Genomic DNA, 27,968 nt, shown 5'->3' with positions numbered 1-27,968 from the left:
TACCGAACATCTCTCTTACCTTATTATTACTTACTCGATCAAACCACCTCACACCACGCATTGTCCTCAAACATCTCATTTCCAGCACATCCACCCTCCTGCGCACAGCTCTATCCATAAGCCCACGCCTCGCAACCATGCAACATTGTTGGAACCACTATTCCTTCAAACATACACGAATAAGAATATTTGAGGAAAAAAAGTAGTGCAACTACGCTGTAGAGAATGTCTACCACCTGACACACGCCATTTAGTAAAAGCACGTTTCTGATATGGATTAAAGTATAATTCAGCAAAACAGGCACAGTTAACCCCTGACTGGTTAATATTTTACACAAATTGACAAAGCAAGTAGCTAAGAACGTCCTTGATTTCACTGCCAATCAACTTTAGATCATACGCCATACCCCATGCCAGTCAAATATAGGTGTGTTCACGCTAATTAATGGTAAAATAAGTAAGCCAAAAATTAAAACACGTTTAACTTAAAAGGTTGAAGTTGTTCAGTGCCGGTGGGGCAAGACCACAGGTGTGTGAGCGAGGAAGAGGAACAGTTCACATGATCGCCTTTAAAGAATATGTATTTCTTATGTAGGATATCTCCTTCTAAAGATGGGCCCCGAGAAAAGACGATTAAGATGAAATCAAAAGATGTAAGTAATGAATGAAATCCATCTGTACTTTTCAAGAGTGTTCTAGACACGAGATAATATAGGAAACAAGATCATGCCAGAGTCTATGTGGAAATCTGAACTCTATATAACACCGGAGTGTAAACGGATACCTGAACTCTTCAGCTAACATGAACCTAGTTTTTGACCTTTCAGTGAAAGAAGTCTCTAAACAGTTACCTTTCCTATGGAGCTTCAAATAGAAGCAGTCATTCTTTTTCCATACCAATATACTAACACATACTTGCGAACTTGGCAAGGATGTGTAATGGTCACACATGACGGATTTATTTCAAAACTTACAGTTAAGCTTAGCCTTCGTTCTTGGTGGAGCTCAGGTTTAAACGAAATATCCTGCTATCTCCCCCATTTAAAACCAGAGGAGACTTGGAACACACTCTACAACAGTTTAGATATGGTCAATCTGAGACAAATTTGCATGTACTTCCTCTCTTTTCCAGTCAACCTATACATACAGGTCGCACATACAAATGAAGACAGGATGATTCAGGTTCCTGACTCTTTCTGGTGGTTGTTCCAAATGGTGCCTACTTCTATCATAACCGATGTGGCCAACAATTGGCAAAATACAAATAAATAAATAAGCTCTAGAAAGTCATGAGTTCATGTTTCTAACCTTATTTCTTTTTTTTTTTTTTCATTTCTAGCTCCCTACTGGAGAATGATAACCATGTTTCTCTCTCCTACTCTCAAAGATGAAAGGTCACCTAAAATCTATATTCACGTATGGAGAAGTTGTCTTGAAGTACCACTGGACGGGTTATATAGAAACTTTATGTCAGATTTTGACATTTCTCACTGTAGTTTTGATCCCATACTGACCAAAAAATATCCTACATCAAGCAGAGGTAATCTGGAGGTCATATGGGGAATTTAGTGGAAAAGTCATAGTGGGTTAACTTGTTTGCTGCCTTTGTGACAATGCTTTTCCCACCAGACACCTGTTTACAGCTAGCAACTCAAAAAAGAAGAAAAATAATCAATAAACGAGTTTCAATAAACCATAAACAACCGTTCATCTTCCGTCTCCCCTGATCCGAAATCTAAGCTTGTCTGTTGCAACGAGTATTTATCACGGTGATCTATCCTGTCCAACTTATTTCGGTGTTAGAAGTAACATGCATACGTTGCAGTGTACCACACTCATGCGCGATACAAAGAAAATTTCCACCAGATTCCGTGAAGTTAATGCCACTTCCTGTCCGTTTTTTCTTCCATCAGAAATATGGGGAAATATCGGAGCTCTGACAAAGCGTCGAAACAAAAACACAGTATCTTAATTTATAGCTAAATCATGGAAAACCTTGTATAACCAACGCTGAAATATAATACACAAATGTGTGGCAAATGTCTCCATGGCCGACACCCAAGTGTGAGAGACAGATGTTTCCATAGCCAGCAAGTAAACTTAAAATTCGTATTAATAGGTTTACAGTATTTTCGTCCAATTCATAGGCAGCTGAATACGATAAAATTTCCGGATACTCTACAACAAAATTTTCGACAAAACCGTCCTACTGAAGTAAGTATGTTTACCTACGTGTGTTTGATCATCTGTGGGCTCCACGGTCACCTTCAATGTGTTTAGATACCGGGATACCACGCATGAAGTGCTTGATGCCAACATATTACTTCCCCCAATCATACAATAAATGAGGATGGTTCTTAAATTCTTGTAACTTTGTTCCTCATGTAAAGTAAGTTTCTTTTTTCTTATAGACAAAAACTACACCATCCATCATGGAGTTATAAAAAAGTACCCAAGAAAAATGAAATTACATTATTGAAAATGGATGTGAGCTCCGTTTTCTATAATAGTTTCTTCGGCCATCCTTGAGCGCCAGACTCGAACAGTTATGGATTCGGAGCTCCGATAATTTTGGGAGCTTTAGAAGCCTACTACTTTCCCTACATTATATGTATTCCTCATCCCTTGCACGTCCCTCCCTTACCCCCGACCCCTAACCCCAGTTCGAACCTCAACTCATCGACCCCACCCCGGCATGAACATACCTTCCCCTGAGCCAATCTCTAGCGCTGCATTCTTCTTTCCCGACCCCACTCCCTGCATGGCCCTCCAATCCCCCAGTTCCTATCCCTTGACGAGGATAAGGAGGCGTAGAACGGCAAGCAGAATCATGAGTAAGGATAGGTAATATTGCAAGAAGGTGGAATCTAATTATACGGGAATGATTGTAACGTAAGACATTCAAGTGTCAAAGTTCTGGTTTACTAAGCTCATTCACAAAATTTCCTTTCTAAAATGCTACAACAGCTCCGGCATATCGAAGTGGAGATCCTTTCTCTCAAATTTTGCGGTGGGTTGATTGGTTGGGCTTTAAGCTTTATCGACTGCAAGGGTAATTAAGGCGGTCAAAGTCACTCATATTTGCGGTTTCTTGATTGGTTAGATTTTAAGCTTATAGACTACAAGGGTTATAAGGCCGTTCAATGTCAGATTATAATAAACTGAAACATATTGGCTATTCTCTCTTCACCCTCGCCGGCTGTTGGTAAGTTGATTAGTTGCGCTTTAAGCCTATAAAACAACAATGTTATTATAAGGCCGTCAGCATCAATATACCAGTCTAGAGACAGAGTCCATTAGCCCTCATCTGAATGGAAACCCAAACAGTTTAAAAAACCAACACTCAGTAAAAAGATGTTGTGCAGCTACATCCTATAATGTCCTCCAATATGCTTGGCTGTGATTGTTCCATGAAGTATCTATGCTGCACTGCGGCAAAAGTTATCTTGATTTATCTTAATCTTTTATATGGTACCACAGTGATATGACTAAAAGATCATTATGTTTACAGTATCTACCCTTAACGAGGCATTCTTAAAGCTAGCCTAACCTAAACATAATCTAACCAAATGATGAAGTTAAAATGTCTAAAGTTAAACACTACGTTTAAACAGATATGATTACGATATGATTACGTTCCGTGTTGCTGATTTTCGCTAAATTCCTGGAAAGCAGGGAACGGTGGTGAGGTTATGCTTGCTTTACCTTAAAACCAAGTGATGGCGATACAACATAAAATCATTTACTTGGAGAAATGGAAGCGTTCTACTATTAAATTCTCTGAGAATCTGTGGAAAGTAAGGCTATGCAGACAGCAAAGGACGCGAAACATAGGGAAAGAATGATCTCACAGCAGGTAAGGATGTGTCGTAAGCCCGCCAACGCAGCTTCTTGCTTTCCATGCAGCTCACGTCATATTGTGAACTTGACCATGAACCCTTTCGAATACAGCCAAGTAAAATTCGTAACTTTTTCATAATCTAGAAAAGTATATCGGACAGCCACAGCAGAATAATATGCGAGAGTCAAATGACCCTACCCTTATCGGTGATAACGAGAGTAAGGAGATAAGAATTAGGAATGGCCGTAAGCCTGTTGTCGGGAGAGATAACGTCATCTGACCTTGGTCCAAACATTGACTCTACTGTGTTAACCTATGGGGAACCACGTACCGTGCAACTGGTCTCATCAAACGTTGTTCAGCAATTTTATAAATTTTCCCTCCCCCAAAAAAATTGACTTTGAAGCCACGAAATATCGATCAAACAATCGTAAAAGGAATCTCTTGTTTAAGAAACGAAAGGCGAATATCACATAAATAACAGTCACTTACAATTAAACAAAATAGGTTATTCTTTGGTACGTGATCATGTGAAATATGTTTCTGTGAATCGCCAGACCTGTTCTATGGATTATACATAAAATTACGACACTTCAACCAGTTGATTGCTAAACAAGCAATGTTAATAATCGCTTCCATCTACAGCCACCTATGATCCTCTGTCAGCAAATTTACGAATTTGTAAAGTTCAATGTCAACTGAGCTGATAGCAATTACCAGGCTTATTACAGATATCTTAGATAACAACAGTACGACGAAAACTACAGACTGAATATCATTGAAGGGTGCGCTCACCTGCTTTCTTCCCATCACCCCGATGTTTCTTCATGTAAACATATTATATCATAAGAAGTACACACAGTAAAAGCGTAGTTGTAATTCCCTATCGCCGGTTGTAAACTGGCGACGTCTTTTTTCCCGGCGCTACCTCGCTGAAACAGGAGGTAGCGATGCTATTTCATGTGGGGCAGGGTAGTGCCAGGGTATGGATGAAGCAAGCATGAATACATGTACATGTGTATATATGTATATTTATGTATATGTGCGTGTTTGGGCATTACACACACACACACACACACACACACACACACACACACACACACACACACACACATACACACACACACATACACACACACACACACATATATATATATATATATATATATATATATATATATATATATATATATATATATATATATATAAGCTCAATAACTCAGGATCGAAAAATGTTTTTGCAAGCACTGTAACTCAGGAGTTCTAAGTAGGGAAACTTTAAATCTGAAACACAGATTTCAGCCAAGCTCAAAGTCAGTCTTCAACCTTTATGCAAGTTATTATCTGCAGTAAAGAAATTACTTGCGCAAAATCTAATCAAACCAGTTCCTTACCTGCACATGGGTATATATGCTCCAAGTGTAGAGTGTTTATCGCGTTGAGCTCTTGAGGTGTGCAAACAAAAATGTGTCCACTGACAGGCAGGCAAACACACACACACAGATCATATAATGTCTTGCAGAATCTAAGTGCAACTGCGTGTCATACACAAAACATAGCTCGGAAGGAGCAAGTTATCTTACCACTCCTTGCTTTCCACAACTGTTCCTGCTCCTCGCCGTTGTTCGTAACTCATCCTTCTGACTTCAGAATCATGTTATGAATAACCAGAAAATATGCGTTCCGTTTTCTGAGTCTTTTCGTACGAATTCGTTACAGTGGAAAGTCTTTTCTTTACTAATGGATATGAGCTAATATCTTAATTGAAAAAACAAGATCGGTTCTAGTTTTAGGCTGTTCTAACGTACCGGCTCGAATCTCAAGCAGAACTCAAGCTTTATCCCAAGGTAAATCCTCTCACACAGGATTGACTTTCGCTTTCCTCGTCAGAGCTCTTTCTTTTTTAATCCCTAATTTGACATCTTTTATAAAACTAGGTGCTGCAATCTGTCATCAATTTCTACACACATCCATAAGTATTTCACACCTTTCACAAGCAAGCACCAGACAAAGACTGACGGCTCCCTTTGGACAAACCTTCCAAACGCCACAATACTGTTGTTGCCAGTTGGAGGTCATATAATATTACATCTATAATCCCACACACTACTGTGTAATAAACAGAAAATAGATTATCTTTCAGTGCTACTGTATATTTACCGGCATGTCTTAAACTCCTCTCTGATAATAATATCAGTCCAATTGTGAGTGGGATATGCGCCCCTTAACATCTCAACAACACCGTTACCCCTTTTCTGAAGAAAACGGCAATCAAGCCAACTCCCGAACTTTACAGACTTTTTCTTTCCACCAAGCTTCCATGACATTGTCTCTTCCACCAAGCTTCCATGACATTGTCTCTTCCACCAAGCTTCCATGACATTGTCTCTTCCACCAAGCTTCCATGACATTGTCTCTTCCACCAAGCTTCCATGACATTGTCTCTTCCACCAAGCTTCCTTGACATTGTCTCTTCCACCAAGCTTCCATGACATTGTTTCTTCCACCAAGCTTCCATGACATTGTCTCTTCCACCAAGCTTCCATGACAATGTCTCTTCCACCAAGCTTCCATGGCATTGTCTCTTCCACTAAGCTTCCATGACATTGTCTCTTCCACCAAGCTTCCACAACCTTGACTCTTTGTACCAAGCTATTTAAAGGAACACCATGAGCAAAAGATCATGGGGTCTTTCCTCTGCTGTTTTGATATAGGAGGATATTAGAAGCATGCATGATTCAAGGAAAAATACCAGTGAATTTTGTGATACTAAGGAGATGCAAAAAGTTAATCACGGACTTGAAGCACAGTATTTTATCAGTCCATACTGGAATATCATCCATGGCTCTGCTTTCAACTAATGTACTCGGTAAACCATTCTGCATATTAACAATCCCAATAATGAAAAAGCAAACGCGTTTGCCTGTTAGTTTTCATCCAATACTACTACTGGAAGCAAAAATATATCTAGCGTTAAATAGCTACATATGTTGAGATCGCCAAAGCCTTTGAAAGTTTTGAGTATCTATATCAAAACACCTCTTAACCCCCTAATTTCTAGGCCATATACAAGCAATGCAAGTTGTTCAGCGGTCTCTCATGCTTCTCAGTTGGGGAATCATTTTAGTAACTCGCCATAGCATTCTCACATTTTTTTTAAATGACCAAAACTGGGCGATATTCAAGGTGTGATCAAGTAGATTTAGCACTGCAAAATCCGTACTGGCAATCAGAAAAGGAAGTGAATGAAATCCTAAATGTTTAGAAAAGTGAAAATTGAGGAGAGTATTAAAGACTTTAGACACAGCAGAAGCTAAAACAATGGGGGGGGGGGGGCTCCTTTTTTATGGATGGGGTGCATAAAGACATACTTAAAAGAGGAAGGAAAAGCCTTGAGCATTTAATGAGGGGAGATATAAGCGAGCAAAGATCAGAGGTAACTCAGAGGCACACAGTTTGAGGACTTTGAGGAGGTATGTTATCCAGTACCGTGCGCCTCGTCCAGCCTGGAGCTCGGAGAGTACTCGGACGACCCCGCTCAAGGAAACTGTAGGAGATGGCGTAGGTTCAGTGGTAACAGCACATGGCTACTTAGAATTAGAAACAATCATCCAGATATGAACTATAGAAAAACAGGATCCCAGAAACGGAGACTTCTTAATCAGTCGGAGAGTTAGTTATGGAAGAGTCAAGTCGGAAGAAAAGTGGAAAGGTTGAATTACAGGATTTAATAAAATTGTTTACCAGAAGTCAGGCCTACATACTATCCTTCTACGGTGTGCTTGACTTTAGGGTAAACATCTTTGTAGGATGAAAGCAACATGGTTTACCCCAGCCACTCTACATACCCTCGTTCAGTCCATTGACAGCACGTCGGCCTGTGTATATCACATCGTTCAAATTCACTCCATCCTGTGTACTCCTTTCACCATCCTGAATGTTGAGGCCCCGATCACTCGAAATCTTTTTCACTTCAACATTCCATCTCCAATTGGGTGTACTTCTTCTTGTTCCCTTCTTCTTTGTCAGTCTTTCCTCACTCGTTCTCTCCGTATGTCCAAACCATTTCAGCACAACCTCTTCAGCTCTCTTGAATGCACTCTTTCAATTGACATTTTTTTTTAGAAATTGTGGTGGCGGTGGGGGTCGGTTCCAGCAAGCCCCACCTCGACGCTATTAGTCACCTCCTACGACACACATGAAATACAGATGCAGACTTCTTTCTCACTTACGATAAGGTATATATATATATATATATATATATATATATATATATATATATGCCTATGCTGGTGTACACATGATCATATGTGTATCAGCGATGTTCATGTGGTATCACCGAATCAATCAATCAGATAAGAGGATGACCAACTTCCAATAACACACTAGGCAAGTAGCCACACTAGCGGTACAAAAACACATATATAATCTTTCGTAATAGGACAATTATACGGGAACGAAAAAAAAAAAAAAAAAAAGAGAAGTACTTGATTAAACCTTGACGATCCGAACACTGGTATAACACTGTCGAGGCTATACTTCAAGGAGACGCCACTGGGTTTTATCATCTTGCGTGGAACCTTATCGGGACTGGTTGCCAGGTATGAAATAGTGTTAATTTCTGTCTCACCGCATGACGCCTGCTAAGGGCGGTCTTACTTAACTCTGGTGTCTTTTATCGCAACTTTATCCCAAGCTAAGCAATCTACCTACATAATTATCATTAATACTGAGCATATGTGTTTCTAAATGTTGAACACTTATTTGTGAAATGGAAGCCATTCCTAATGAAGGAAGGGTTAGCGAAAACAGTTAGTTGTTTACCTACGGGAAAAATTATCGGCTGATGTCAAGTTAAAGTGACAGTTCGTAGAACTATACCTTCTTCGTAATTTTCATATTCACATTAAAGTGACAGTTCGTAGAACTATGCCTTCTTCGTAATTTTCATATTCACACTTTTTGTTTACAACTGAATATCAGACGTCATCAATTATGTAGTTTCTGCATCCTTTGTCCATTCTATCCCCAGACAGGATTCCGAACAAATCGCTGTACGAGATATCAATAACCGATTTCTATCGACAGACCCGAATAAACAGAATATACTTTATAAACTGTCAGTCAGTACGGCCATCGGGGTAGAAATTTCTGTCAAGTAATGGAGAAGGTTCGAATGCTTCACATAAGTTTAGATTACCGAGGCTGATGGCAGTGCCTGAGTCTTTTCTTGACCAATGTGAGTCAGGATAACTGAAACAAGTATATATATATATATATATATATATATATATATATATATATATATATATATATATATATATATATATATATGCTGATAACCACGAGGATAATGAAACATGGTAAGTTTCCAAGTGCACGTTCATGTAATGATTACATCGTCGGGGGATGTAATTATAACTCGAAACGGCTCTTGGGAACTGAAGGTGTTTCAATTTCCTCATGGTTATCAGAAAATACTAGATCACCCATACCAGTGTGACCTACTGTTATATATATATATACATATATATATATATATATATATATATATATATATATATATATATATATATATATATATATATATATATATATACAGGTTTCAGGAGGTCAGGTTTGATAAAATATTCACCGTTCTTTTAAATATACAAGGTCGTGTTCCTGACAGTGCAATACTACACTGACAAAGGTATTCATAAATCTTGATCTTTTTTTTTTTTACAGGGGAAATTGTTCCGTACGCGAAACCACTTGCCACCCACTTTTTTCTTAATCTTAGAAAGGTGGTGAGATTATGCAAGTGCCCGAGGTCCTACATTGTGAACTGAGTTTCGTAGACATCTGAGTGTGGCGGGAGCGGGGAGCTCGGAATTCTCCTGTTACATAGTAGAATTTTAAAAGTAAATTTTTTTTTCGGTATTTATGACAACACATGGAGACCTTTTCTCGATATTGGAGAGGAAAACCTAAACAGATGAGGACGAGGCAGAAAGGAGCCAACTTTCTCTCTCCCAACACACACACACAACCGATGTTCTATGTAATCAAACTCATGATTTCTTTAATCACCGTTTGTGAAGAAGAATGGCAATTGTTGTGTGCTTACGAATGTAAGGATGGAAATGAGTGAATTCTCTTCTATTTATTTATTTGTAAAAAGAAAAAAAATCTTCGCATGTGTTTTACAACCTGTTAAGTTTGCATGTCTAAAACCAGGTCCTGGTATCTTTCACCAACTTCCATAAGTACATTCAAGCGAAAACTAAGTTTAGGCATTCGCTTGAACTTTACTAAATTTGAAGTCAAACACACACCAGATGTGGACATTCAACTATACAGTTAGTGAGTGATATCTAAGATTGATTGACCAAAAATACATCAGGTCAAAGATCCCAGTTTCAGACCACGTGAGGTCAGCCAAGGTGATCAATGAATACGTTGAATACTGTCTGCTACAAAAAATGGTGTTGAGGTGAATGAGTTAACATGGTGAATGATGAGTCTGAACTAATGGTGATATAAGCTACAACCAGCTATTGAGAAATGACCACTTTTGTATTAATAACAATAATAATGATTATAATATTAATAATATCTATGATAATTATTATAACATAATATTAATTATAGTTAAAAACCATCAAAATTGGTAATAGTATCGAGTGGATATACTCCGAAAAACCTAACACTGGCGTTAGTCATGTTACTGACATATATATACACAAAATTCATTTGGACGATGATGGACTATTAAATAATCTCGTCACTCGGAGCCGTAACTCAGCTAGGCAGTTCACTGACTTTGACAAAGCGTTGAGTTCGATGACTCGCCCAATGTGACCCTGATAACAGTTTCCCCTCCCCTTCGCCAATCGACAGAGCGACATATGGATCAAGCTGTTGGGATCTTCGATACACCCTTAGGAAATGCGTTAAAATGGTATATATATATATATATATATATATATATATATATATATATATATATATAGACAATAAATCCCAAATGTTCTACTTAAGGAATATAGTGCTAAATCCGTGTTACTAGCGTAGAGCCTCCTTTGTGTCCGCAACACACCAGACTATTAACGCAAGTACATAAATAAATTACTAATAAATTATTGTATAAATAAGGTCTGGTGTATGAATGATCACCACATACACAATCATCATATTTAGTATTCCCACGTTCATAGTAAACTTCCTGTCTATGTAATCTTACGTTAATCATTATTCTCGTATAATAGCCAAGCGTCTATTGTTTTTCTTTTTTTAAATGCTTTGGTTAAATCCAACTTTGTTCTTAAGATTCTTTCCAACAACATCGAAATACCCACATTTTAATCTTTCAACTCGTGCGCTCATGAATCTTATATAATTATTGGCGATAACTTTAGATAATTATTATCACAGCATCAGAAATCGAATACACCAATAATCGAAGTCTAATTAATACTTTATTCTTGCGTCATCGAAAGAGAAGTATCTTCAGAGAGATGTTTACGTTACCATCTACGTCGTCTGTCTTCAACAGTTGGCGACTCAACTTTCCTTGACTGTAAAACTGAAGCTGCTTTCTTGAGTCACTATCATTTTGTACTGGATGACGACCTGCTGGACATCACCAGCTGGCAGTTAACATTAAATGTACGCTCTGTTCTTAAGCCATGACAAACGTGGTCGCCGGCCCGCTTGACACTTCAATGCCTGAGGGTTGTAGCTCCAAGCTCCGTGCTACGCTCAGTCACACAACTTGATGCGGTGTTGATTGATTCCCCGAATACTATGTGTCTAAAAAACAAAAGCGATTCTCACGTTGAATTTTCGGATTAGAGGAAGGTGACGAACGAGATGTTCTGCTTTTCTTGTAGCCCCGAAGGCAAATGGCGAGGTGATTATCAAACACTAGCACATCCACGGTGAGGCCAATTGCAGCCTTGATGCATTCATTGTCCATTATTGATGCAGGCCAATCAGGTCTTCTGGAATATTTATATTATAAGTACGTGTGCAGGATGAAGATCAGGGCTTGGTAGCGTGTCTCCGCGTGTAGCGTTTACTGTGCCTCCTGTTACGTTTCTCGCACCTGTGGCCTGAGTAGCCACTCTTGCAGGCGCAGACGTGGACACCATCCTCTATACTGCACTGTCCATCGTATCGACAGAATCCTCGAGGACAGTCCAGCTCCATACAGAGAGAGCCTGCAGAACAACCAACACTGTTAATGTCAGCAGTTACAACTATTTTTTTTTTCTTATTACATTAGAGGCTCCGGTTACGGACATAGGTCCACATCAAAGCCGGACCTTATTGGAAACAGAGAGAGGTTAAAATGGGGAAAAAAGGAAAAGGAAAAGTATTTACGAAAATGAAATATCTGTCTTTTAAAATCTACCAAGTCATAGTTCCTGGGAAGGACATGAGAAGGTAGAGAGCTGGAAGGACATGAGAGGGTAGATAATTCCAAAGCTTCGAGGCGCAGGGAAAGAAACAGTTATCAAAACGGCCCACCCTTGAGCTGCCAAGGGCCACACGGTAATCATGTGACACAGCAGCTTGCCGAGTACTGCAAGATCACGCAAGCAAATACTTAAAAAATACTATGAAAACGTTAACATATATGTAGCCCCCCCCCAAAAAAAAAAAAAAAAGTTTTAAATACACTACTAAAAATGCCAAAAACATAAATAGCCTAACACTGACCTCTGAAGCCGAAGCGGCAGGCACAGATGGGGCCGTGCAATCCAGCCAGGCACGTGCCTCCGTGCTGGCACGGGTTGGGGTCGCAATGACCTGTCGTGCTGCCCTGAATTGTGACCTTCAAGTTTGGCACTGATGCTTCTGATGACGATGACGATGAGGACGAGGAAGATGTGTACGAAGTCCCGGCTGAATCGAGTCCCAATGATCGAGTTACCTGAGTAATGAAGATAAACATTGTTAGAAAATTTCAATTTTCTTTTTCTTTGCACAAGGAGAGAGGAAGCCAGAACACAACTATAAAAGCAAACGTCTTCAACACTAGCACTGACTATATGTAATATCAAAAAGTCATTCAGGCTATCTAGGACTGGAGAGATATTAACTGTGAATTCATTCGCTGATGAAGAACCACCTGTCATCAGCGAACAGCGAGTCAGAATGGCATTTACCTGACCAGGGACGTCTGAGTACTCCCGACGGTCTTCCTGGACCAGCTGTCCATCACGGTACCTCCTGGATTCCTCGCGACCGCGAAGCAGCTGACCGTCCTCATAGTGTTCCTCGCGACTCATCTCTTGCTTATGGCTATATCCTCCAGTGCCACCCATTCCCCGACCCAGGGATCCAGAGGCCCTACGGATGGCATCCTGATTGGCGTATCCTGAACCCGCAAGAAGGACACAGGACAGACAGCCTGATTTCATCACCCCTCCGGTGGAGTCCTGGCGATGGGAGGAACTGCTGTAAGACTCGGAATTGTAGGCAGATGAAGATCCATAAGAACCTCCTCCGTAACCGGTGGATCCGCTAAGCGTGGAGTCTGATCCGGTGAGCGGTAAATCTGATCCACCTAGAATTGTGGTAGTCGCCCCACTCCTGCCTGTAGAGTAACCTTCAGAAGTGGCTCCACCCACTACTGTTCCTGAGCCCCTCTGAGTTTCCAGAGAGCCGTGAACAGATGAGGCGCCATGCGACTCGCTGGTCTGCGACACAACTGAGCCACCGCCGTAATATCCACTGCTTTGAGAAGCCTCCTGCGACCGGTCGTACGATCCATACGATCCAGTGGCCCTGTTGCTGGAGTCCAAGGCTGTGTTGAGGGTGTTGCCTGCCAGGATGTTGTGGAGGGCGTCGGCGTGTCCACCTCCGGACAGATCACTCTCGTCCAGCTCAGTTCTGTTCTCGTACACCAGCGAACCGTTCTGCCAGAGAAAGTAAATAAATCAACACAAAATGAAAAAAAAGCGATGGACAAATAATGGCCTATGCCAAGCTGAAACCTGACAAAGCTTAAACGGCAATATGGTGAAGCCTCTGGATAAAGTCTTTAGCCCTATATTCAAACCGGGTGAATGAGGAAGAGAGATAGCAGAAGATATGATGGTTATCTATTGAGGACAACGATAAAATATGCTGCATTCGTTATCTAAAGAGAAAGAGGCAGGATGGTAAGGTGTGTGTGTGTGTCTGAACAGTTTACAGCGTCTTTGTTCTCCCAGGATGTCCTAGGGAGCTTGGGGATCACTCACGTGGAAGCGACGCTCATGATGAAGGTCGTACACAGGATGACCGTCCACGAACTCTTGCTCTCGACGCTCCTCGTAGCGCCGGGAGCTGTACTGAGGCACTACTAGTACCCGCGTCCCTTCCGATACCTGGGTCGAGAGAGAGAGAGAGACACTCGGTCAAGCTCACCTTCACCATGAGAGACGGAGCGAATACAACACGTGCCTTGTGAGAAACGGGTGTTGCTACGACTTGGGATAACGGTCCGTCAGAAATCATAAAGAAATATAACAACCAGATTATAAATGGCGTGACTAACTGTACTATAAGAGGAATATCTAAGCAGAATTACCCGGGACTTTTAATGAATGCAGTTTACAAGAAACTAAATGACTGCAATTACTAAATGACATCATTCACTCATAGAAATATGCTTCTGTTTGAAAATTCAGTTTACTTATAATCCCAAAGATGCTAATGTTAAAGCATCGTTCGCAAGTTATTTGTTCTGACTATCATTTGCGCCAAATCAAAGGCTCTTGAAGAGGGTGGGGGGTCATGATAAAATCAAGGTATCTCAGTGATGAAGAAAACTGGGCCATTTATCAAGGGAACACATTCATGATGTTGTTTAAGCTTATTTTCAGTACACAATCAAGAAGACGATGGTTGTAACTTTTGTCGAGGTTACAGATTCATGCAGGACATGATATTATTATTCTGGTGGTAAAAATTAATTCAAAAAAAACTTTAGTTATAACTTATCTTTATCAATTATCATTGTTTTTAATAATAGCCCTTTATTTGTATATTCTTTACTTGGTGTTAGCACACAGCCATTACCGTCAAGAGCCCACACTATACACTCACGACTCACCTGGTGTGTCTGTGAGGAGCGACCAACACCTGCCCCCGTTACTCTGCCGGAGGTCGTGTGTTGCTGCGTCTGTTGTGTCTGCGTCACCTCGTGTCTGTTTTCCCCACCACCAAACCGGTTTTCTAGAGACCCCACTCCCAGGTGAACCCCGCCTTGCCCAGCCACTCCTAAGTCATCCTCGTTCTTCTCTGTGCGGTTGTCGTAGACAAGGTGGCCATCTTCGAAACGCTTCTCGTGGTGAAGATCGTACACCTGTTGTCCATTGACGTACTTCTCCTCCTGCCTGACCTCGTGTTGTTGCGAGTAGCTCCCAGGGTGGTAGGTACCCTGCGCCAGCTCCAACTGGTTGCCACCATAGGCGCTGAGGTCCATGCCATCCAGCTCATCTCTACCGTGGTCCGTCACGTTCTCGTGAACTAATTCGCCGTTCTCGTACTCACGTTGGTGATGCGTGAGCCCCACAAGGCGCCCGTTGACGTACCTTCTGGTCGTACGGTATTCCGTCCGGCGCGAGCTCGACTGTGGGGAACCGATGGGGACGCAGCCACTGGACTGAACACAGTTGGTCGTAGACGACGCCGTGGTGGTGTCTGATGACGACCCTGGCACCAACTGCCGGTGACTCCCACTCACGGTTGAATGAGAACGGCTTTCGTTGTAGTGGTAATAGCTTGCGCCTGAGGTTGAGGGGGTCAGTGATCCCTCACTGGTTGATGTCCCAGTAGAATCATAACGGGTACGGCCAACTGCTGGAGCAGCCTGGCCGATGACGTTACCCTGTCTGGTGTGAGTGCTGTTGTAATAGTAAGTGGAGGAGGAGGAGGAGGAGCCGCCGGTCGAACTAGGATAGGGTCCTGTCTGGGAGATACCGGACGACACACCATGTGAACTGTCGCGAGGGGTTCCATAGGGCGAGCCGTCATTGCTGCCCGATACACCTAACATGCTACTGTCGATTTCATTGTCAACAGAAGGTAAGGTGGGTATCAGTGACGAATCTACCTCATTATCGACCTCGGGGAAAGGACGTACGTAGCCATCCTCAAGAGGACTGATGTCGTACCGCTCCTTATTGTAGGCGTCGTCATCACCTTCAGAGGTCATCGGTCCGCTGATCACTCCTGGGATGCCTACGTGCTGCCGATTATAAGCTGATATATCGTCATCAAAACGCCGAGAATCGTATCCAGAATAAAGTAACTCCCCTTCCTGAGTATCGGTGCGGTGATCAGTGCGACCATGTCCCAGGAGCTGATCTGACAGGGACGACCCCGAGGCCGAAGAGGAAGTGAGATCAACAGTATGTGTGCGGGCACCATCGCCGGAACTGTGGAGGGTTGGCTGCAGAGGGTAATGTTCTTCTATGGCTTCCGACTGACTATCGCTGTATCCTCCAGATGATCTTGATGTGCTGTCGGGACTTGCGTAGGTATGGGTAGATTCTCTGGTATGCGCGGATTCAGCGCTTTCTTGGACAATTCGGGTGATGGAATAGTCGGGGCTGGGATTCCTGACATTTTGTCGTACTAAAGTTGCTCCCATGTCTTCCGAAGCAGTGCCCGAGCCTCTCTGACTGCTGGTGCGTCTCTGCTCGGTTACATCAACATGTGAAGGTGAAGAGCGGCGCGATTCTTCAGAGTAATAGGTTGTGGAACCTTCAACATTTGGCCATCTAGAATCTGGTCTGTATGAAGGACTGTACCTCCCCGACGCTTGTCTGTTGGATGAAGTTGAAGTTTCTACAGATCCCTCGGTATAGTGGGTCGCAGAACCTGCATGTTCACGTCTGTAGGAAGGGTAAGGAGTTGTCGTTGCTACAACTTCTTCAGTCGGCTGTGTTTGGGGACTTTCAGGTACTGGTCTGCGTGGGTAGTACGATGCTGATTCCTGTGTTTTTTCGCCCTCCTGTGTCTGGGAAATTCCATATACCGGTCTGGCACTTTCGGGTGTTGGGCTGGGTGTGTAGGGGGATGAAATTTCTAGAGTTTCTTCGGACTCCTGCGTTTGGGAACTGCCAGACGATGGTCCGTATGGATAGTAAGGTGAGGATTCTTGCGTTTCTTCGGTCTCCTCTGTACGTGAACTGCCAGACGATGTTCTGTATGGATAGTAAGGTGAGGATTCTTGCGTTTCTTCGGTCTCCTCTGTACGTGAACTGCCAGACGATGGTCTGTATGGATAGTACGGTGAGGATTCTTGCGTTTCTTCGGTCTCCTCTGTACGTGAACTGCCAGACGATGGTCTGTATGGATAGTACGATGAGGATTCTTGCGTTTCTTCGGTCTCCTCTGTACGTGAACTGCCATACGATGGTCTGTATGGATAGTACGGTGAGGATTCTTGCGTTTCTTCGGTCTCCTCTGTACGCGAACTGCCAGACGATGGTCTGTATGGATAGTAAGGTGAGGATTCTTGCGTTTCTTCGGTCTCTTGTGTACGTGAACTGCCAGACGATGGTCTGTATGGATAGCGAGGAGAGGATTCTTGCGTTTCTTCGGTCTCTTGTGTACGTGAACTGCCATACGATGGTCTGTATGGATAGTACGGTGAGGATTCTTGCGTTTCTACGGTCTCCTGCGTTCTTGATCTGCCAGACGATGAGCTGTATGGATAATAAGATGAGGATTCTTGCGTTTCTCCAGTCTGCTGGGTTTGGGAACTTATATACGGTCTGTAGACTGGGTGGGTGGATGAATACCTGGATTCTCCATTATACCGTGTTGACAAACTTCCATAACTTGGTCTGTAGGTGGGATACGAAGAATGAGACGTTTGCCGCGAATCCTCGCCATACTGACTCGAGGAAGTTTGTACGTGCGAGGGATAGGAGGAGGATGACTGACGGCGCTCCTCTGTTTCATATGAGTAGGTTGGCCTGTACCTTGGGTAGGAGTGGGATCCCTGTTCATAACCCTCTTGATGTTGGTTATAATAACCACCGCTTCCGATCACAGCCCCAGACGAATCATACCTGTGGGCAATACCATCCGTCCCAAGGTCCTCAGGTCCCTTCTCTTCGGTGCGGTTGTGCACGAGCTGACCATTCTCGTATTTTCGCTCCTCGTTCTTGACGTACACTGGCTTACCATTGACATAGCGAGTCTGGTAACGGACTTCCGTGCGGCGGCTGCCTCCATGGGGAGGCTGCCGCGATCCGTACATCATCCGACGCCGCAGGTTCTCTTCCATGCGAGCAACTTCGGAGTTAAGATTGCTACTGAGGTCGTCCGAGCCGTGGGCGCTCTCAGAGCCGTATCTATAAGTCTGACCCTGGACGAAAGACTCCTGTCTGTGGCCGCCATACCCAGGCTGGGTGTAATAGCTTCCTGGCAGCCCTCCGTAACCAACTTCCGGCTCGGGGACGTACCCTAAGTCGTCCTCGTCCTTCTCCACCAGTTTGTCGTGAACGAGGCGACCATCTTCGTAACGGACTTCGTGTTCGAGATGGTACACGGGCTGCCCATTCAAGTACTGTTTCTCAGTCCGGAACTCCTTGCGTGTGGACGAACTGTGTGGACCTGTCGACGGGGAACCCATCACATGCAAGTTCCCTGCTGTTCTTCCACCGGTACCACCGTAAGAGCTTGTGCTGTAACTACTGCTGCGGCTGCTACTACTGTAGCCGCCGCTTCCTCCGAGGGTGCAGGAGAGGCAGCCGCTCCGGTAAGCGGGCATATTGGCCTCCCGCTGCTCCCGGAATGACCCTGGCTGCTGCAAGGGAGGGAAGAACACTTGGTAAGTCATATGCATGTATGAATGTATGATGCCGCGTAAAACCAAACCAAGACTGTACTAATACCCTATTTCAATACAGCCCATCTGACGGTCTTCTTATTGATACCCATCATTACCCTTAAGTCTCGGGAAATTATGGCTTCCCTGATTATATATGCAAAGGGAAAATACGACTCCGACATCAGAAGCAATGCTGTCCACATCACAAGCCTTATACTCATCCACCTCGATGCGTCCGTTCACTCTAGAGACAAAAACTCCGTCCTATGTCAATACTGGCACACTAGATAGTTGTTAATGACAAAAGCCCGTCGCAGCCATGAGCTTGGCATACCTCTGCACACACACACACACACACACACACACACACACACACACATTCCCTTCCCTCCTCTCCCGACCCGTTTTCTATCAGCAGACGGGCAATTATCACTCTCTCACCAGGATTCAAACATGCACCATACTTCTTGACCTTCGTGTTTGAATTTAGTTACGAACAAATTCATCTCATTTTTTCATTCAATCATTGTAAATGAAAGTTGTTTACAGTAAAGGAAAGTATACTGGTTTAACTATAAATCAAACAAGGCTTTCCCAGGCTTTGTAAGATTACTGAATTTTACGGCAAATATCCAAAAACAAGCTTTTTAAGGTTAAGCTTATGACAAACCTTTAAGGTAAACAACACTACACGCTTATGAGACCAGAGCCTTCAGGTAAACCATCACGACACCAAGTACACCAAGTGACCCTTACCTTGTAGCCATGGCTGACCTCCATCAGAGGACCAAGCGGGTGCTGCACGACGTGGGGCCCCTTGACCTGCTGCACCTCGTGGTCTGCTCCTGCAGGAGGAGGTCAAAGGTTAACTCGGGGTCACGGAGAGGTCTCATGCACATCCCCCCTCACAAGTACACACATGAGGGGGGTGTGAGATTGGAGATAGAGAGAGAGAGAGAGAGAGAGAGAGAGAGAGAGAGAGAGAGAGAGAGAGAGAGAGAGAGAGAGAGAGAGAGAATGAATGAATGAAAATTGAGGTCATAGTCACCATGGAATAAGGGGAATACATGGGGTTAAAGTATCATCTAGGTACATACATACTGGCCACAGAAATATGGGGTGCTGTCGAGGCACAGAAACAGGAGTCATAGAGAGACGGGTCATACAAACAAGGAATGACATCAACACTGAGTCACAGAGATATGGGGGCCACAGAAACGTGGGGTCAGATAACATGGGTAAAAAGAAGAATTAGGGTCACAGACACATGGTCATAGAAATATGGGGTCTGAGACACAAGGGGCAAGAGATACATGGAGGGAAAAACGTCACAGAAACAAAGAGTCAACAAAACATGCAGTCACAGAAACCGGGTCATTTAAACATGGCGCCACAGATACGAGGCTGAAGAGACAAGGGGTTACAGAAACGTACCTGGTCACAGAAACAACGAAAGCATAAGTTTACACAGAAACACGGACGGTCACGCAGAAACACGGACGGTCACGCAGAAACAAGGACGGCACCACAGAAAGATAAGTTTGACATGAGGTCACGGACATGTGAGGCAAGGATGCACAAGGCCAAAGAAAATCGGTTATGTCAACCAGGCGCGAGAGTGACTACCACCTCGTGAGGGCAATGGGATCAGAAACACATAAACGAGGTCATAGACATAGGCAAAGCTCACACCTCGAGGTCAGAGTAACATAAGGATGACAAAGGCACAGAAAAACACAAAAGCAGATCATACGAAACACGGAGACCATTAAACAGAGGAAGACAAAGAGACGCAAAGTCAGACATAAACAAACACACGAAACGGCGTCGGAGAAAAATGGGAGCCAAGGAGACACAGGGTTAAGGAAAACGGGATGTCATGACATAATAGCGACTCGAACGACAACAGGAATAGAAAATGTGGCAGTCATGTGTGGTGTATGAAGGTAGAAGCTCAAGGGAGGGTGAGTCGCACGCAGGGATTTACTGAGGACGAGACAAAGCCAGAGAAGATTCTGGGTCGTAAACACACCAGGTCAGCACAAGAGAGGGTTAAGGGTCATACAAAAAAAAAAAAAAAAATTGAAACTAAATAGGGTTAAGTGCCACACACACACAAAAAAAAAACTAGGTCAACACTTAAGAAAGGGATGGCGTCACAGAAACACCAGGATCAACACTACAGACTGTCGGAGTCAGAAACACCAGGTTCAACACCACAGACTGTCGGAGTCAGAAACACCAGGTAGGCGTTACGAAAACAAGAGGATCAACACTACAGACTGTTGGAGTCAGAAACACCAGGTAGGCGTCACGAAAACACCAGGATCAACACCACAGACTGTCGGAGTCAGAAACACCAGGTAGGCGTCACGAAAACACCAGGATCAACACCAGAGAGAAGGTTGGGTCGGTCACCAAAACACCAGGTCAACACAGGCAGAGGGCATTTAGGGAAGGCTGAGGGGTCCATATAAGCACCGTGGATTACACTGACTTCAAGAGTCATAACTTGAGCAAGAGTTGGAAGGGAGACGAAGCCATGTGGGGAACCTACCTGGAGCCCCTGACACGGCAGAGATGGCCACGACCAACAGCAGCAGCAGCGGCCTGCCACTCCCCGGCACCGCCATCTTGGAGGCACACGACACTCGCGACAAATCCTTAAGGCACTTTTTGTTACACTTTCGTCACTCCAACTTTCTAGATTTCCTTCTCGTCCCCCCCGCGCCTTTATTTACATCTAATCACGGTTCTAAAAGTTTCAAGCACAAAGTGTCTTCTGAGTCTTTAATTTAAAAGTCTGAGGCGTGTGTGTGTGGAGGCGTGGCGGTGGTGGGGGGGGTAAGTGAGAGGGAGGGAAGACGGGTCAGGGGAGTTGTGAGGAGGACGGCTGGCTGTCGAGGAGTGAGGGGAACACGTAGGACTCCCGGTATTTATATACAGAAGACACGTCACTTCTGAGAAGCTCGGGCCCGACTCACCGGATGGACAGCTGCCCACATTTAGTATTAGTCAGGATCTGATATTCTGTCATGACCAATGACAGATCACTATGGGATCAAGTGTCCGTAACCATCCTAAACATCGTGGGACGTCACGCCTCGCCCTGATGACTCCTTGTCATTTACCCGCAAATGTTAATCAGTTCGTCGAGACTTAGATCTTAAATAGATTCTCTATTCACAAGACATGACATAGGGGGGTATTGCTATCAGAAGACACGAACATACGCTAGAATGATAAAGCTTTACATGGATATGAGTTCAGGGACTGTTTATAACTTGCTCGGGGAAGTATTGCTTGAGAACCGGTTCAGAGGGGATGAGGCCGACACAGACCAGTGATCGACTCTTAACCCGGTAATGTTTTCAACAGGCCAGACTGCAGCTTGGCCGCTGTTCGGACACTGAGCATAAGTCACCCTTCTCAAGTACTGGCAGTATAAGATGTCAGGTCCACCGAGGCGGATTAAAAAAAAAAAAAAATTGATAACAATGTACAGGCCATTCAGTTCACAACAAGGTAGACTGCGGCAAAGAGAGAGGCGTCCTTCCCTCTGTCGCAACACTAGGAGACGACTCTAGCAGAAGGCCCTATGCTGTCGCAACCCCGGTAACACTACCCCGACAGACACCAGATGCGCGGACCAAACCCTCTGCTAATTTAGCGTGCGGGGCTCTCTCTGACTCAGCCGCCACCACCGCCCCTGCAACATCCATTTTCTCTCCATGAATCCTAGGGACTTGAGGAGCTAGGCGACAATGCGGGCGCAGGGTGCGTGGGCGTCTGGCTGACGTACAAATGCAGAGACGGGAGGGGGGTTGTGTTATGTGTGTGGCAGCCCCTCTAGTCCTGACAGCAGGACGTAGGGAAGGGGCATAGTGATCACAATGGTGGCAAGGAGGGTGTAGTGAGGCTATACAGTCCTTGCCAGGAGGGTTAGGCGGGGTGCGTATTGTGTGGGCAGAGCGTGTAACTGCTCGTAAGCTTGTGTGTGTGTGTGTGTGTGTGGGTGGGTGGGTGGGTGTAGGTATGGAGTTGTTACGTATGCCTGATGGGGCGTTGCAATACAAGACGTCTCGTAACAAGTACACGCGCCGCTCGTCTGAATTACACTGTTTGTTTGATGGCTTTACTGTGGGGTTATATTAGACGGGTCTCAATGAGGGACGTCCTCGTCAATAAGGGACAAGTGGTTTCATTCACCAATTCAATTCACAGAGTCGAAAGTTTCCACTTCTCACCCTCAGCATGTCTGAGTTCGTTCTTACATCCAAGGTAGATATTTACTTTGCGCCTTCCTGCATCTCTCTCTCTCTCTCTCTCTCTCTCTCTCTCTCTCTCTCTCTCTCTCTCTCTCTCTCTCTCTCTCTCCTTTGGTGCATGTCTCTCCTGGTACTTACATTATTTCGGCAGGAGTACGCCCCATCCAGTAGTGGGAAAGGTTCACTCAGTTAAGTACGTTACTGCTTTCGTTAGGGAAGGGAAACAGAAAAATATTGCTGCAAGTGTCGTGCGCCTGTATGATGGCGGTACCGAGAGTGGCAGCCTGCTGGGCTGCTTGCGCTGGTAGTGGCCACCTCCACCGTGCCAAAGCCTTCAGATTGGTTCCATAAATGGCTAAGTCCCACTTCCAATTCCAGGTTCTAATCTTACTCTTGAAGCCAATGGCAAGCCTCCAATGTCGGCGGGAAGGATGAAAGAGGTAATGTAATGGGAGGACGTTATGTTTACTGGACTAACGTAGCAGTGAAAAGGGGGGGGGAGGGGTGTAAAAGGTGGTTGCGTTGGAAAGAGGTTGTAAGCTGTGGTGGTAGGCGTTTCTGTCCCCAAGAAGCTCCTGAGGTAGATGGTAACCATATGGCAAAAAGCGGTTGAAAGCTGTGGAAGCAGGCGAGTGTGGTGGCAAGGGGTAGCGGTGGTATCAGGTGTCGGCAGGAGGTTGTGACACGGTGTCGTGGTGGCGGCAATCTGTGATACGTACATAACAACAGCTGACTTTATCAACATCCTCTGGTGGGATATTCCCAACACCGCTTTACACCGGTCCAGATAAGATGGCACCAAAGATGATATCACACATGACGAAAACTAAAATATATTCCTACTGAGATCAAAGAGTCCATTTTCTATGAGGATGGCCATGTTGATAAGAGAGGATGATAAGGATGAATAATGATGACGATAACTAAGGCAATGAGGAGGGTCCATTTACTAAAGCTTTTGCTTACATCGAGTATGTTAATGAGCTGGGAGAACACAGCCACGACCAGGATGTCCTGGTTCTTCACAAGCACGGGTGTTGGCGCGAGAGTTAATCGTACTGTGAATCGTCTTCGGTTCGCCATCACGACTAGGCTTTGTAGCGAAGCTTAGGACGATTCCGTCTCGTCATCGAGATAGATTATGAAAGCTAGGCTCCACCACCAGACACCATTCATGCTTCCCACGATGAAGGGGTGTTGAAATCAAATTATAATTATTCAGAAAAAAAAAGAAATTGCCGGTGACAATTAACTTAAAGGGCAAGACTGAATTCTGGGAAATTTGTTTGCTTAACTATACTTACGTAACTGAGGTGTGTCTAGAGAACGGTGTTGAAATCAAACCATAATTATTTAGGAAAAAAAAGTCAGTGACAATCAAATTGAACCGCAGAATAGAATTATGGAAATCTGTTTACTTAACCATACATATGTAGCTGGCATGTGTTCAGGAAGACATAAATATAAGTTAAAATTTTTCTTTTAATGATTTCATGTTAATCTGGTCATTTATCAAGACAGTCGAGCACACTTTCTATAAGATTTGACTATGTATGGTTATAAGTTTCATTGTGAAAGAAACTTCAAAAAAAAAAAAAATCCGCTGGTCTGACACCTGTACATATAATTGAAGGAAAGGAATCTGACTGTACTCACAGTGTGTGGGAAGCAAGGGCAACACACGAACATACCTACCACGTTTACAGAAAAACCTAACAAACAATAAAAAAAAAGGCCAAGCGTTCATTTTGCTCCCCAGACATCACACACCCTTAATACACTCCAGTTTTCTGATTATACATAAATCTAAATCTATCATAACTGTATTAGCTACATAGGAGGTTAAAGTTATCCAAGACGTAGCTTAATCATTTTCATTTAAAAGGTTTTGTTTGTCTCAGTAAAACAAGAGAAAGCGTTTTTGTCATAGTGTGACGGGTGATGGGCACATAGCAGGGGGTAAGTAGATGCAAACACACAGCGCTGTGGGTACATTATATCGACATATTTGGTGGGTCAGATGTTTACTAGCCTAATACAGAGATGCCATATTTGCACACATATCCAGCTCAAGTGCTTGTGTCTAAGTAAGGCCAGACGTCTTCTTGCCACGGCAACAGACGCAGTGAAAGTAAGCAGATTACCCTGTCGATTTCTTTAAGGGCTGCATCCACATACACACACACAAAAAAAAAAAAAAAAAACTGTATACGGGGTCCGAGCGAGGGCACTGGTTATACACGCTACTGACTTACAGGCCATCTGCTGCATTCAAAATAAGAGGAGGCAAATAAGAGCACACTGAAACTGGCATATACTTTTCTTTTTCCCCAAATAAACCTGTGTCTCCTCTATGGTTACAGGCAGGAGGAAGTGTATAAAACTTATGATCCATCCACCCCCCATCTCTCAGCTGGTCTGCATTCATATTCCCACGTTCATCAGGAGTCATAAGTTTAAGGGAGTCTTTGTGGATGAGCTCCTACCATGAAACCCACGCTGCCTCGCACTCGCAAATGATGATGATGATGATGATAGAGAGAGAGAGAGAGAGAGAGAGAGAGAGAGAGAGAGAGAGAGAGAGAGAGAGAGAGAGAGAGAGAGAGAGAGAGAGAGAGAGAGAGAGCTAAACAGGGAGGGGAAAAAAAGAGGAAAGGGAAAGATATAAATAATTGACGGTATAACTCCAACAAACTCCTTAAGTAATCCTGCAGCTGTTTATTCTCATGATACTTGCCTCCCCCTTCCAGAGGCCCCAGCAGTGCTGCGTATGTTAGGATCCCACTTGATCCTTGATGGTGTCAAAGTCAAAGTGGGTCGAGTCAAGAAAGGATTAAGCGCAGGACTGGGTGTCGGCAGAAGAGATCAGTGTGGCTGGGCGATGTCCGATGAAAAAGAGGAACGGCAACGTGAAAGAATGATGAAAGGAGAGAGAGAAATCTAACAACCTGGCATACAGTAAGCTGTACGGTCGGGTTTCTTCTTCGACTTGCGGAGGCAAGCTACCGAGAGAGCAATGCACAGAAGCTAAACATTCAAGCAATGTATTACCACACATTTTAAATGCATACTTAAACATACAAGTAACCAAAAGAAGGCTGAACGACAAACAGTCCCCAACATCCTTGCCTCCTTCAGCAGCAAGGAAGGAACGGCGCGAGGTCCGTTACACTGAAAACCCATTCGCACAGCAACAACTGATTTGTTTACATTGCTCAGCAGATGACCCAGGGGATCTCGCGCCTGGCGATGTTGACAACCGTGACGTCACAAGTGCAGCGGAGTTTGGATTGGTTGAGCTGCTTGATGCACTCCAATCGTCATTTAATTCCTCTCTCCCATTACTTTTGTTCCATGTAGCTCCTTAGATCCCTGCTCCATGGTAGAAAATTTTTAAAACAGGTTTTATTCTAACAACTCTTTTTTTTCTATTGTTGTGGGTTCTCTAAAATTACGTCGGTGATGTATATATCTTTTGTAACCATTTCATCTTCACTTTCCGATAATGACTTCCGCCAAGGGATGCAGTAAAATCAAACGTGAAAATTTCAAGAAAATGAGAAATCAAAATACTCTATTAGTTACTTACATCATTATATTCACGCGTAATACAGTGGATTATCAATATCATTATCGTTATCAATCATTATTTTTCTAGTAACGGCAACCGTATTCCCCTTTGATACGGACGGAAATATTCATTGCCCCCCCCTCCCACACACACACAAACATACACACTTTAAGGTCCGCCCCTAATAAGCGAAGGTTTCAAAACGTACCTCATGAGGTAACGTGAGCTAGATCCTAAGCACGTATTCTTAACACCTAAGGCATATGACATCAGCGAGTGGCGCCTCAGCCATTGGTTAATTTGTTTTGAAACATTCACTTTTTCTAGCGGCTTTGCTGCACCTTCAGAGGAAGTCGTAGCGTCATTTCTAAATGTCTAGATCCTCGCATGCGGAAATAGCGTTAGGTATTGCCAAACCAATCGTTACCACTAAACCAAAACATACGTATATATATATATACATATATATATATATATATATATATATATATATATATATATATATATATATATATATATATATATATATATATATATATATACGGAGAGAATGAGCGAGGAAAGATTGACAAAAAGGATATATATGTGTGTTAGAGGTGGAAGAAAAAAGGAGAAGCGGGAGACCAAATTGGAGGTTGAGGGAAGGAGTGAAAAAGATTTTGAGCGATCCTTGCCTAAACATACAGGAGGGTGAGAGGCGTGCAAGGAATAGAGTGATTTGGAACGATGTGGTGTACTGGGGCCGACGTGCTGTCATTGGACTAAACCAAGGTACGTGAAGCGTTTGGAGGCCTGTGGGGCCTGGATGTGGATAGGGAGCTGTGGTTTCGGTGCATTACACATGACAGCTAGAGACTAAGTGTGAACGAAAGTAGACTTTTTTCCTAGCGCTACTTCGCTGAAGCCGGGGGTAGCGATGTTGTTTCCTGTGAGGCGGAAGCGCCAAGAATGGATGAAGGCAAATAAGTATGAATATGCACGTGTATATATGTATGTCTGTATGTATGTTGATATGTACATGTATGTATATGTGCGTATAGAGTGTTTTTGTATATATATATATATATATATATATATATATATATATATATGTATATATATATATATATATATATATATATATATATTGATTCAGTGGTGAAATTGATGAGAACTGCTATTGGCGTTTGTGTGAATAAATTGTACATTTCCTTTTCCATAACCAGAGGTTGAACCATTATGTGACGTTCATTTTTTCATTCATTTCAAGCTAAAAGTTTGTTTTCTAAATTGTTTCTTACATTTTTCATATGTATATATATGTGTGTGTGTGTGTGTGTGTGCGTGTGTGTGTGTGTGTGTGTGTGTGTGTGTGTGTGTGTGTGTGTTTATATATGTATATTATCCCTGGGGATAGGGGTGAAAGAATACTTCCCACGTATTCCTCGCGTGTCGTAGAAAGCGACTAGAGGGGACGGGAGCGGG

At 43.5% G+C, this 27,968-nt stretch overlaps 2 protein-coding genes across 7 annotated transcripts in view; both read right to left on the bottom strand.

Moving 5' to 3' along the window:
- Nucleotides 1-8,389, bottom strand: part of LOC139760584 (uncharacterized) — a 16,270-nt gene extending 7,881 nt beyond the window's left edge. Inside the window, exons 1-2 of one of the 6 annotated variants that reach the window (XM_071683943.1) lie at nucleotides 8,329-8,389; nucleotides 7,690-8,028 (exon numbers count right to left, since the gene is read on the bottom strand). Coding sequence is in view for 3 of the 6 variants with exons in the window: in XM_071683940.1 (XP_071540041.1) it covers nucleotides 5,425-5,477 (53 nt within the window). In the remaining 3 variants the exon portion in view is untranslated. Of the gene's footprint in view, nucleotides 1-2,228; nucleotides 2,291-5,235; nucleotides 5,864-7,689; nucleotides 8,029-8,328 lie in introns of those variants that run through there. The other 5 variants (XM_071683944.1, XM_071683942.1, XM_071683940.1 and 2 more) reach the window with 5 other exon arrangements.
- A 1,586-nt stretch (nucleotides 8,390-9,975) lies between these two features.
- The window catches only part of LOC139760583 (uncharacterized), a 65,817-nt gene continuing 47,824 nt past the window's right edge, over nucleotides 9,976-27,968 (bottom strand). Inside the window, 6 exon segments of the mRNA XM_071683939.1 lie at nucleotides 9,976-12,045; nucleotides 12,548-12,761; nucleotides 12,997-13,749; nucleotides 14,077-14,202; nucleotides 14,931-18,641; nucleotides 19,422-19,510. Of these exon segments, the coding sequence (XP_071540040.1) occupies nucleotides 11,867-12,045; nucleotides 12,548-12,761; nucleotides 12,997-13,749; nucleotides 14,077-14,202; nucleotides 14,931-18,641; nucleotides 19,422-19,510 (5,072 nt within the window). The 3' untranslated portion in view covers nucleotides 9,976-11,866.

Source organism: Panulirus ornatus, chromosome 37, assembly GCF_036320965.1.
Source record: "Panulirus ornatus isolate Po-2019 chromosome 37, ASM3632096v1, whole genome shotgun sequence".
NCBI lineage: Eukaryota > Metazoa > Arthropoda > Malacostraca > Decapoda > Palinuridae > Panulirus > Panulirus ornatus.
Note: the sequence above shows the minus strand (reverse complement) of the source record. Positions and strands in the feature narration are given on the sequence as shown.